The sequence below is a fragment of the Gossypium hirsutum genome, chromosome D11 (genome assembly GCF_007990345.1).
Source record: "Gossypium hirsutum isolate 1008001.06 chromosome D11, Gossypium_hirsutum_v2.1, whole genome shotgun sequence".
Classification (NCBI taxonomy): Eukaryota; Viridiplantae; Streptophyta; class Magnoliopsida; order Malvales; family Malvaceae; genus Gossypium; species Gossypium hirsutum.
This window is the reverse complement of record NC_053447.1, coordinates 39,913,908-39,926,995: the sequence shown is the minus strand read 5'-3', so window position 1 is coordinate 39,926,995 and position 13,088 is coordinate 39,913,908. Positions and strand designations below refer to the sequence as shown.

Here is a 13,088-nt window from a genome sequence, read left to right as displayed (position 1 = left end):
GGTAGGGTTGGTGATATTGCTTTTGTTGAAGGGATTAGGAATAATATCATTCTGATTCTAAGACATTGCTCAGTCCATGCTCACCGTACCAATTGTTGATACAATGTACAATAAGGGAAGAGGACAAAGAGGAATAAAGAGGAGATCAAGGTGGTGTTGTGGAGGCTAGTTCACCTAAAGAAGCCAAGAGCTGGAACAAGGACAAGAGGACAAACTGATTGAGAGGATAATTGCTCAAAGTAACTTTAGGGTGTTGGAAATTAATCCCTTCTTCATCGCTAGTCAATCTATTTATAGGAGAGGTCCCATTGTCCATTAGTGTGATGTGGTAGATTGCCATGAAAAACCCAATGAGTAAAAAACTATGGATAGTAGGGCATCAAGGTGGTGTTGTGGAGGCTAGTTCACCTAAAGAAGCCAAGAGCTGGAACAAGGACAAGAGGACAAACTGATTGAGAGGATAATTGCTCAAAGTAACTTTAGGGTGTTGGAAATTAATCCCTTCTTCATCGCTAGTCAATCTATTTATAGGAGAGGTCCCATTGTCCATTAGTGTGATGTGGTAGATTGCCATGAAAAACCCAATGAGTAAAAAACTATGGATAGTAGGGCCCATTCATTTATTTATTCAATCAGTACAACGCTGTTACGCTCAGCTGCACCCCTCATAGTCTTGAAGGCATGTTTACACTTGAAGAGCATTCACACCTAAAAAGTTGAGTGGTTAGATCTTTTGTGAAAAGAACGGTCGATCTTACTAAAAGGTGCTGAGAGCAGGTGGTCAAGCAAGAAAATTTCATATGGAGTCAACAAGGAGGTCAACACTACTTCTAGCACTGACACGTGTCCAAATGATAAAGGGATATAATAAAATATATATTGTATGAAATAGGAGCCGAGAACATTTATTTTGTTATGATCATATTTTGTTAAAATATTCTTCATTGACTGATGTAATCTATAAAAAATGTTTATTTAAATAAACTAAATAATAATTTAACAGTGCTCCAATAATTGATAAAGAGAAACGGTACTCCAATGATTTTGATAATTAAGCTCTATTTATCAATTACCAAAATTAATTGAGTAAAACTACAATGAAATAAAAGTTCTTAATCTTATTTTCGTGCAATAAAACATCAACGATTTACTTTTATTTTTAGTAAAGTTCAAAACTCAATCTTATTAGAGAATTATGCTTAATAAATAAAGCATATGAAAACCCAATAACATTCTATTAAAAATAATAATGATTTCTTAACAGGAAGAATTTTGCATTAAGGTACAACATTCTCCATTCCATTGCAACAAATTAGCAATCTTTTCTTGGAAGAGAACTCACAAACGATTTATAGATGAATGTCGGATCATCTTTTCCGCTTTGTAGTCAAAATTCTTCGTTCAGCCTCCATTTCTGCAACCAGAACATGAAACTCGGAACCAAGCATGTCATGTATGTCAATCTTAAGTGAGCTACTCAACTCAACTGTCTCCATGATCAAATTTAAATCTACATTGAAACCTAAACTCGTCAATACTCGGATAGCATTTCCAATTCTGCATATGTTTTGCCTCATCTCTAGCGGGGTATAAGCTTGGTTTATTCCTTCAACAACTGTAGATTGTTCAGTACTTTTAGCTTGATCGATTACCATACTGTCTCTAGCTTCAACATGTTCGCCAATCCATATATATCCGTTACGTCCAAGTATCAAGCCAATTCCAAACTGTTCAAGGTGATGGAAATGCTGTTTGCTTTTCTTCACCAGGTAAGGATCAATTATGAGCAACTGGCCTTTCTCAAGCTGTGTACATGTCGATTCAATCAGCAATAGCATTATTAAGATCGACAAACTATGCCAAATCAGAAGGGATATACAAATTCTTTCGAGATAGATACCTTTCCATACTTTCGGCTTCTTGCTTGGAGTTGTAAGCTGCCATCATGCTGGAAATTACGAACCTCAGCCTGAAGAAAAAAGAATGTCATTTCCAACACAAGTGTTCATCGTTTTCTTCTATTTGTCATATAGCATGTTCATGTTCATATAAAAATACTACAAAAGAGAACACAAACAAGTGCGTCACTGGACTTACACAGACAATATCATTCTCTTCAAATATACTTCGCATGTTGAGTTCATCCAAAGCAGTTCGCCGTCGCTAATAATACAAAGTGAAATTTAAATTAGGAAAATTTATAAGGGAGCAAAAGCAAAGTTGTATGTTACTTAGGGATGAGTATCGGACTTAAATGTCCAACATGGGTATATTCAATTTTCTAAATTTTCCATCTATTAGGAGGATCATATCCACATATCAATGACCAAATATATGTCAAAAACAGGTTCTTCAAGAAAAATGAGTCAGTATAACATAGGGAAAAAACATAAATATTTTCCCCATATGGCATCAAAACGCAGCTAGCATAAATATGAGGCAGTTTTGAAGCAAGACAAACAAGGAATGAGGAACTTATAAATGTTGCTCATATAAAATTCAATGGATAGCTTCAAGGGATACTATGCAGTATCAGACCAATGGTGGAAGTTCAACTAAAAAGACTTTGCTAGTCTAACAATATACAAGGAGAACTGCACTCTCACATCAAGCATCCAACCTCAATCGAATTTCATTATAAATTCTACATAATTTCTGCAAGGAATATACAAGTTACCTGAATACCATCAGGCATGTTCATTGAAGAAAGCATTAAAACCGCATCTTGGCTAAAATTAATTTCTAATCTCCACCGCTTTTGAGCAACCTGAATATGAATAAATGAAAATGCAAAGTCCCTTATGTGTTCCAGAAAAGAAGAATAATTATTTTTGGTACAAAGGGAAATACTGGGTCAATGCCACATTTGAAGGTAAGTGTTATTCAGCCACTTTAGGCCTTACCTCGACTACACGTCCCACTACGACATCCCCAACCTCTGGCTTGTACCTAAAAGATTTAATAATTCGAAAATAATTAAATTCCAAAACAACAAAAGAAGAGTAATAGGATTGAAGAGAGATTTTTGTTTGAGAATACCTAGCGCGTAAGGAGCGTACGTAGACCAGTTTGTTGACGCGCTCCACAACGCCGCACACAGTTGCCACCAATTCGCCGTTGAGGTCCGTTGTTCCATGTCCCCTTCAGAAAAAAAAAAGTGAAGAACATAAAACAAGTGTTTAGCCATGCTATATAATTAATTTAATTGTAGTTTTTGGGGAGCACTTGAGAAAAGCGTCTTCGTAGTTGACAGGAATAGTATCGGCGACGGTAACGGAAGCGTCGGAATTGGCCATAGCAGATAGAGACTGAAGCTTTTCGAATGCCCTTTGAAGTCTTACCCTTTGGGTTTGGCTCAACGGTAACTTCAATCCTCTCATTTTATCTTTGTTATCGGCTACTCGGCATAAGCTTGATTTCGGGGTACTCAAACTCTTCCTGCAAAACAAAAAAAGTGGAGAGAAGAAGGAGAAGAAGAAACCCTAAACCCTAATGCCTCGATTGAATTTCCCCCCATTCTTTGATTACTAATTGGGCTGTTAACGGGCTATTTAATTGGGCCACCCGGTTGATTTGTTCGTACTTTTGTAAGATTTCTGTAATTTTGTTTCCGTGACCAAAGTACCCAAAAAAAATATCTCGCAGCTCAAGCTTAAAGAAGAGACAGAGAGAAATGCATAAGAAACAGGGGAAAAGTTACGTGGGTTGAAGAAGTTAGATTTTCTGCACAATGATATTTCTTTTGCCTAAATATCTTATAACTAAGAAAAACCTAATTTAAATAAATTTGTTCAGAAGCGAAGGCTTAACTCAATTGTTAGAAGTCAAAAGCTGTTTTTATTATTTAAAATATATTAAAACATTTTAGAAGGCTATTTTTTATAATTAATGTAAACATTTTTTTTGATTAAATAGTTATTCATATCTAATCAAATTAATCTAAATTTAAAATACTTGTAATAATTGAGAAATTTAAATTAAACAAATAATTCAACTCTAGAAAATTTAATATAAAGTTGTTACCCCAATCCAAAAAATATGTATTAGAGCGAACATAATCGATATTAACTCAATTACAACTTCAATGTTACACTTGGCGCTTTAAGATAAACATTACTATCCAATAAACACCTAAATAAAAGAATAGGGTAACACCACAAAGTTCATGGTCACAATCTTGCCAAATAAGGATACCCTAACGAGTAAGCACATGGTTTTAGAACATGATATTAACGACTACGAATATCTCAACCAATCAATACGACCACACACTCTTATGCAAGAAAGCAACTCATGAGTAACAAAAGGAATGGCCGCAAGTTTTGATAAAAAAGGAAGATCTAGCAATTATTAAGGAATATCTTTCACTATCATTATTCTCTAATATATTTCAAACCCTTTATCTCTTTTAAATACCTGCTGATTTAAACATCAGATAGCATTTAAGAACATAAGCTTCGATTCTCCCCTAGTTTTCTTTGTGCTTGTAACTTGTTACTAGCCATCTCAAGTCAATTTTCCCTTCTCATAAAGATGACACATTAACATATCTAAATAGTATAGTTCACAATTATACTCCAATATTAGTTTACTTATGTCATAAATTATCTTTTTATGGTGAAAGTGAAAATTCATAAATTAATCCCTATGCTTTTTAATCTTATCCAATTTAGACTAAATGTGATCTTCATCCTACCAATATACATTTCATGTCATTTTTATTCCAAATAATCATTATTAACTAACATTTTCTCAAATTAGTAAAATTATATTTTAGTGTTCATACTTTTTAAAATTTATGATTGATCATTTTATCACATTTTCACATTCACAACTCTTCATTGATTTCCATCACCAATATCAAATTAATTCCTTATGATCTCTTTTTCTAACTCATTTTTATATTTTCTCAAAGTTCACTAAACATGATCTCAGAACAATACCAGATGTTGTATAGAAAATTTGGGGGCGTTACAGTAATAGTATATAATAGGGAGATCAATTATAATACTTTAGTGGAATGACTATGTGACAAAATAACTTTATAATTAATAGACAAAGAGCCAAAACTTAATTACAATTTATTTAAGTCATAATTATATATGTCCAATCGGTTCATCTATTAACTCAACACAACTTTTTGACAGATTAAGTTTAATATGAACACTTGCATGGGACCGTACACATTGAACAAGTAGAATTAGTTCACTAGATTTACTCATTGAAATAATAAGTTTTTTTTTTGTTTAACGATTAGATTGATCTGGGATTAATTTAGTTACTTTGGATATTTATTTAATTAGATCAAATGATGGATTCGAAGTGGATTTAAATTAAGTGATTATAATATTTAATTGCTTGAAATAAAATTAAGTAAATAAAATTGTGTATGCATTTTAATACAATAAAAACGTGGTGAGTTCAACGAGATTAAAATAGGGTTTGCGTACTATATTTAATTAGATAATTAATTTTAATTTTTTACTTGAAATTAATTAACAATCCAAAATATATGTAAGCCTTAATATTAAAAGGTGACAAACACATGTATGGAGAAACCTTGCCACCCAAGCAAGCAAGGAGGTGGCATTAAGAGTACTTATTGGGCTTGATTTGCCGTCCATAAGATTTATTATGCCTTGAAGACTCTTTATTTATTGACAATTCTAAATAATTAGACTTCTAATTAGCTCTCTCTAAATATCTTATATTGATTGAAGAGATAATATTGATGGTTGATCAAAATAGATCATTTTATGAGAATTAGAATATCTAGTTGTCAATCCACATACTCAGTTTGCTCAAAATTATTTTTTTTCTTTACAGAGTTCTGAGTGAGCATTATACAACTTTCTCTTAAACGAATCAAAAATCTCTTCACAAATGTATCTATGATGGAAATTATGCTACCATAATATAGGAAAAATAATAATAATGCAATGTTGAGAAGGGAGAATTGAATAACTCAGTGATGGATATTTATAAAACTAAATTGGATTTGCACTGTCTATAAACAAATATGGACTCTGATAAAACAATCAGTGCTAGTCTATGCTGCTGTTTCTTTCTTTCTTTCTTTCTTTCAAAATTCTTTAGCTATCCATGCCCTCAAGATTTCTAGGCAAAGATAAAGTTACCCATTTAAGGTATTTTTCATCCCAAAGGAACTCAGCTAGCCTTAGAAGAGATTTGGTAAAGGCCTGCTGCTGCTTGTTGAGGTTGCTCTTAAGCATCTTCAGCTTCACGGCGTTGGGATATCTTGAGAAGGTCGCCACCGATTTCTCGGTCGTCTTCTACTTTTTCTCTTCGGTTTCCATCTAAATTACCTATGTAACCTTCTGAATTCATGCCCCGGGTAAACCCTCTTTCATTTTCTTGTACATAAGCGTGAAAATTGTTTCTTGAAGGCTTTATCTTGGAGCAGAATACTTCTCGAAAGTTGTTCAAGCAGCCACGGTCATATACTTGAGGCCTTTCTACTCCTCGGTAACGAAATGTCTCATATGTGGTCTAAAGAAATAAATACAGTATAAGAAACTCTTGATAACAGAAAGAGATGTATAGTAAGTAGCTCACATCTATGTTATATCAACTCTTTATTTTTCTTATTATATTCTTATTTGATACTTATGTTGAATATTTTAGACACAGGTATAAAATATGGTCCTTTAAATATATGAGAAAATTCGAATTAGACATATATCCATATTTGACATTCACTCCCAAGTTAAGTCTAAATAACATAAAAGTCAACATACTCTCATCTCCCTCCCCCTCCCCCTCCCCCATCCCCTCACTTTTTTATTGTCCGTTCTCCTTGTTGAAACTGTTTTGGCATCATGCCAAACCTACATTCTCCAAATACATCAAAGCTATCATTATTCACATATCCCATCCCATCTTACATCCATTACTTTTAGCACCTGAACATTCTTCCATAAATAATTCACAACCTGCACTTCAGGTTTCAGCTTTTGAAAGAGAGAAGAACGAAAATAGAGAAAGTAAATAGTAGAAAGATCCTAGTCCATTTTGTGTATGTTCCCATTCCCAAGGTCTATATTTTTCTTCAAAAGAAATTTGTAGTTTGGCTTTCTAGACATGCTTGGCTGGTATCATATACAAATAACAGGAAGCTAAAAGCAGCATATCAGAGTACTAGGCTGCAACCACTTACATAAAGAACAAAATACAGGTAATACTTCCTCCCCAAACCTCCCAAAAATTTAGAAGGATACTCACCTGGTTTGTGCCAATAAGATATAAGTGGAAGCAGGTAAGTCCTCCAACAAACCAAAGGAAAATGAAGCAATAAACCATTAGTACCACCGAAAGTGGTGACTCTTTTATTGCCTTCCAGACCGTTCCATAGTCATTCGTAAGGAATTTTATGTTCAAGGCAGAGATTCCAAAGATAAAGATGCAGAGGATGGTTGAAGACGAAATGAACAAAAAGAATGAACGGTAGTTGCGCTGCATATACATAGAAGGTAAGTTACTCTTTTGTCATTGAGCAAATCTTTCTTACAATGATGATGTTTATCAACATCAAAACATCAATTACACTAAAGATGGTACTTCAGTTTCCTGTTTTGTTGGCAAAGGATCTGAAGATAATAAAGTCTAGAAATATATTTTTGCACATGTGAATCTTTCGATTGTTTGTAGTGCATAATTTAGATTTGGTTTCTCATTTTTTTTGGCCATTTTAAAAACATACAGATTTCAGCAAGTAAATAGACAACTAGTTAAAAAACAAGAGAAAGCCTGATACACTTACCATTCCGATGCACTGGCCTACCCAAGGACAATGGTGATCAAATCGCTCCACACAATTATCACATACAGAGCAATGTGAGCAACGAGGTGGACGATACAACTGGCATGTGATACAATACTTCACCCTAACAGGCACACCATTGACAATAACTTCTTTTGTGGGTGGTAGTCGTGGGGTTGGTGTTTGTCTCCCAACATCAATTGAAGCTGAGGAATCATAACATATCTCTTCTGTTGGTGGATGTAAATTGCGAGGAACAATTCCAGGGTCTCTGGCAGAGGTAAGAAGAAGCAGGAGTAATACCTGTCATAATCAATTAAGGAATTACATTTGAAAATTTGTGGTTTCAGTAAAAAATAAATAATGATAATAATCCTACATGATCATATGAATAATATGAAGAAGATTTATTATTTTAAGTAAAATAATAAATAAATATTAAATTATTATTATTCAACAAAAATGTGATTCAAGAGTTATCATTAATAATTTTGCTTCTTCTTCTACTATTTTATTAAGGTTTTTTTTTTCAATTTCTTCTTAAATTGGGTGGTTTTTTACTGTGGAGATCCAATGTGGCAAGTTAACCGACCACATCAACAGTCCCATTAAGACACTAACGGAAACTGTTAATTAGCGTCTGTTTGTAACTTTTTTATAATGTTAGCGACTGTTTTGTTATTTTTCAAAAATTGAGTGACTGAAATAAAACTTAAGTGACTGTTTTGTTAGCTACCCCAAAGTTGAGTGACTGTTGGTGGAATTTACCCTATATTAAAAATGCTATTCCTATTTTAGTTTTTTCAGGCAGGAATCTAGAAAAGAATTGAATTGCAAGGTGATGTTTACAGAGCAGAGGGTTTTATCAAAGGAACTAACATAGATTGTGAAAACTACTGTCACCATTAGAATTGCATAGCCAGCGATATTTCCTGAAGTTTCATCAAAAAGGTTCCGTGCAACATTTGTACAGAAGATAATAACGGGAACAATGATAAGTAGTAAGGTAATAATCAGCGACTTTGCATCTGGACCAAATATCAACCTCCCCCTGAAAATAAATTTCTGCAAGATGAAGCCAATATAAGATATATATGCAGAAAAGGTCCACAAATTAGACTAATAAATATAATGAAAGGTTTCTAGATATTAGAACATACGAACTTATAAACATGTATGCATAAGCACCTATGTATATGTATCTAAATATGCCACATAGAGAAATATGCATTCATATATGGTCATTTTGCTGAATGAGGATAACACTAATGTAACTGAACAAACTAGAGAAATATCATTAGTAATCATAAGTTCAAAATATAATGGTCAGCATAAAGCTCAGTATTCCAGTATAGGACAGCTAAGAGCTGCATTTCCATGTTCACCTCTCTCCAAAGGGAAAGTTTCCTTTCAAGATCGAGTCATTCAAGTTTTCTTTTGAAATTTTCCATCATAGTAGAGATATTCTGTAGATATTTTGAAGCCCATCTTGATGTAAATTCAACTTTGATACTTCAGATTGCTCCAAATGCCAATGATTTTTCCTCACTCGTGCAAATATGATCTCTTTTTGAAAAGCAAAGTGTGCCCTTTTAATAGGATAATAAAAGTTCCACAAGCTACGGTAGTAGAATCTTACATATATAGCTCCTACCTCTGCAAACTTCGATATCATTAGTTTGTTGTAGTATTGTAGAATATAATCTCACACAAACTAAATGTGAGTTTTTCCTTGTTTGAAGCACTTAGTTGCTTATATCAAAAGTCTCACATCACTTCTTGTATTTGAGTTTGACTTGTATACCTTCTCAAACTCTCCACATTACAAGCAACTTTAGATGTCAAATTTTAGTTTCCTTAGCCTGGTGGAAGAGCTACATTCCTAGCTTATTTCATTGGGTTGCCTGTTCTACACCGATTTCACCAGTAGTTGTCAAAAGAGCAATAAAAGAAGTTTCACATTCCCTAAAACTTTTTTTCTTCTTCTTTCATTTAAATCAAGGTATCTTCCATGTCCGTTTACGGTCCATAGAGAATAAACCTATTAGGATTTGTGATTGCCCCTCCCAACAATATCCTTTCTAAGATTAGCATCTGAGTTCTCCCATGAGAGTGTAATGTACTTTACCACTACACCCAACCCTTGTTAATACATTGCCTACCTCTTTAGTTGTCAAAAGAGGAATAAAAAAGTTTCACATTGCATTTATACCTCTTGTACCTAAGTCCCCTATTAGAGTCTCCACCTTACAAGCTAACTTTTTGAGGTAGGGTTGAATTTTGCCAGCAGAGGAAGTCAGGTATGGATCCCAAGGGAGACCTTTCCGACCCTCTTTGGTTCATATGGTGAAAATGTATTTTGATTCCCCAAAAACTAATAATTTATTTAGACCCTCATAACTTAAACTTCTATCTTTGAGGCCCCGAAAATTTATAATTTAATCTTGTTCCCTCTAACATAAAATTTCTGAGCTTCGCAAGTGCCGTAAGTCCTGAACCTGGGAACTCCAAAGTCCTATACTACTTAATATGTTTCCAACCCCAAAGAAAAAGCCTATACAATTTGGTAGCATGAAATTAGGTTCTCCCCAAGTTTGTGAGTACCATCAACTTTACTGACTTCTAAGAGTGCTAATCAACAACCAAAAGTTGTCTAGTAGGAAAAATTTTATGGTCCACCTAATTGTTTACCCTCTTTCAAAGCGGCAGTGAAGTGGGTTGGGTGCAACAACTAATCCCCTGATGCACGGTCACAAAACCATGTCTCAAGAATAATAGTAAGGTGGTAAGCCGGCCTAATCCATTTAGAAGGCCAAAAACTCGACTTGGGATGTTTTGTACTGTGTTTCATATTGCAAGTTGCTCTTACGAAGCTAAACAAACATAGGAATTGGTTGAACTTTCATGAAAGTAGTAACTATTTCACATTAAGCATGACTGCTTTCATTTATTTAGGCTCTATTTCATAATATTTACCAAGAGTACTGGTGGAGGTAGTTGGTTGATGCATTTCATCATAAGATTCAAATGCCAATGAATTCATAATGGTAGTATATACATATGCATTGATTACATGCCAATGAACAACCTACCTATCCTGGGTTTCTTTTAAAGAGCCGAACCATGGCAAGAAGCTGACATGAAAATAAAGATGGTAGAAACTAACATGTAGTGAGAAAATAAACCAAACCATACATCAAAATGAAATGCAAAATTAAGAATTAAGCATTAGGAAGCATAGAGAGAAAGCATACATTTTTGCCCTTCCAAACTTCATACAGGCGCTTAGCCATTAAGGAATAATGTGTTGAGATGAACAGTCGTCACCAAGTTGAGATGACAAAAGAGAAGAATATTTGAAACTTGGTTTCGGCCATTTCTTTTGTATAAATGAGAGGAAGAAAAGAAAAGAAAAAAGAAAAACAGGCGGTTCTGGGGTTCAAAATGAGCTGGAAAGAATGATGGGTTTTGTGGGATTTTTAAGATTTGCTTTTGGTTGTCCACTTTTCTTTTTATACTTAACCCCTTTAGTTCTTTTTCAGTTTTTAATACAATTTTCAGTCATTTTCAACAATATGTGTTTATTATTTGATTGATTAGTTTCATATATTTAATAATTTATGTTTTATTTATGGCATATTATTAAAGATAAAGGCTTTTGGATTTGTGGCAAGTTGGGTGCTTCAGAATCTTTGTCATTTTAAGTTGGAAGTTTCAGCATACCGAAATATTATGCTCTCAATCGCAACCTTTTTGCGTGTGTACATCTAGCAATCTCAAGTCCGAAACCTTAGTAAGTATCATGTATGGATTGTTACAGGTGGTTTAAATTTACATATATTTTGATTACTTGTCAATGTATTTGCATGGTATGATTGGATATGATAATAGTTATACAAGTATATTAATTGTAAATATAATTTTATTTATACAACGTACAATTTAATTTTAATTATAGTTATACAAATCTATCCCTGGAATCAAAAAGTAATGGTTGATTGGTTATGCATAGGGAAAAAGGATCTCCCTTGATAATGATAAATGGGGTAAGTTGGAATCAAATACTATGAAGATTTAGAGCAAGGAATATTTATTATTTCAAGAAAATGTTCATGGGGTTTTGTTTGAATGACTGAAATAACCTAGCCTTGAGGTTAATTTTATAAGGTTTGTAAGGGTAGTTGTGGGAAATGAGACACCAAAGTAAGGGTAGGATTTGTCAGTAAAATAATGGAAGGTAAAGCAAAAGGGGCTGTTGTTTCTTGTTGGATCGGCAAAGGGACAAATTGAATTTCATTGGTACCAAAAAGGTTGGTCTAAGTTTTCTTACTTTCATGGCTAAGACTAAATAATTTTTTCCTAAATATTTTCTTTGACTCAAAAATTATTTTCTAAGAAAAAGGTTAGGGCACGCCCTCTCACAATATGGCAATAGAGCAGGGCAAGATGACAAATTTTTTTTCACTTTCACCTTTTTTTCCTCACAAATATTACATTCAGATCTACTTAACTTTTTATTATTTTAAATTTAATACTGCAAAAATATTATAGTCCATAGTATATATTTTAATATACAAATAGATATAAATCTATATATTATATAAAACCAGGAGTTAAAAAGGATATTTTAAATTGTATACAAAATCAATAAATGTATTGTAAGGATAAAAAATTACTAGGGATAATTTAGACATTAAAAGTTAACAAAAGCAATTTAAGTGTTTTATAAAAATAATTAATTTATTTATAAACTTTAATTATTATTATATTTAATTATTTTTATTTAAAGTGTATATATATTTCCAACTTCTAAAGAAGACATTAGAATTAATTTTTAAGAGTTGAGGAGGGATTATAACTAATTCTAAGCTTTGTATTAAAAAACAAAAACTAGAAATCGTAATGCTACACCCATATTAAAGGAACTAAATAAAAAAAATCCACCTTTTACTTTTCCTTAATATAACTAAGTATTTTTACCTTTATATATATATATTCTATTATTATGTATTTAATTAAATAAATTTTATTTTATGGATTTTATTTTAATTCTAAGCTTAATTTTTACTTATATCCAATATTAATTTTAAAAATTTAACCTTTTAGATTAAAATGATCTTTTACAATTATTTTTTTTGGAAAACTTTTACAATTATTTTTTCAAATCTTATTACTGTATGTATATATATTATTTTCAACTGTCTTGAGCCTTTTACAATAATAAATAGGGTTTATTTACTTTTATTTAAGTTAATAAGGTGGAGTGAAGAGATAGAAGCATTAAAACATGAATTGCAACAGGTGACAT

At 32.7% G+C, this 13,088-nt stretch overlaps 2 protein-coding genes across 3 annotated transcripts; both read right to left on the bottom strand.

Moving 5' to 3' along the window:
• Positions 1–1,218: 1,218 nt before the first annotated feature.
• Positions 1,219–3,743, bottom strand: LOC107921000 (exosome complex component RRP4 homolog). The gene is made up of 7 exons (XM_016850845.2): positions 3,226–3,743; positions 3,040–3,141; positions 2,904–2,949; positions 2,678–2,767; positions 2,098–2,163; positions 1,901–1,969; positions 1,219–1,805 (listed from the first exon to the last, which is right to left on the bottom strand). Exons 1-7 carry the CDS (start codon positions 3,378–3,380, stop codon positions 1,368–1,370), a joined length of 966 nt encoding a protein of 321 aa, XP_016706334.1. The 5' UTR covers positions 3,381–3,743; the 3' UTR covers positions 1,219–1,367.
• Positions 3,744–5,956: 2,213 nt separating this feature from the next.
• Positions 5,957–11,250, bottom strand: LOC107921326 (protein S-acyltransferase 8). Of its 2 annotated transcripts, none has more exons than XM_016851200.2 (5): positions 11,035–11,250; positions 8,660–8,845; positions 7,781–8,083; positions 7,243–7,473; positions 5,957–6,510 (listed from the first exon to the last, which is right to left on the bottom strand). In XM_016851200.2, exons 1-5 carry the CDS (start codon positions 11,071–11,073, stop codon positions 6,226–6,228), a joined length of 1,044 nt encoding a protein of 347 aa, XP_016706689.1. In that variant the 5' UTR covers positions 11,074–11,250; the 3' UTR covers positions 5,957–6,225. The 2 variants fall into 2 exon arrangements, with proteins under 2 accessions (XP_016706689.1, XP_040960450.1); XM_041104516.1 differs by having other exon boundaries at positions 8,684–8,845.
• Between the last annotated feature and the right edge of the window lie 1,838 nt (positions 11,251–13,088).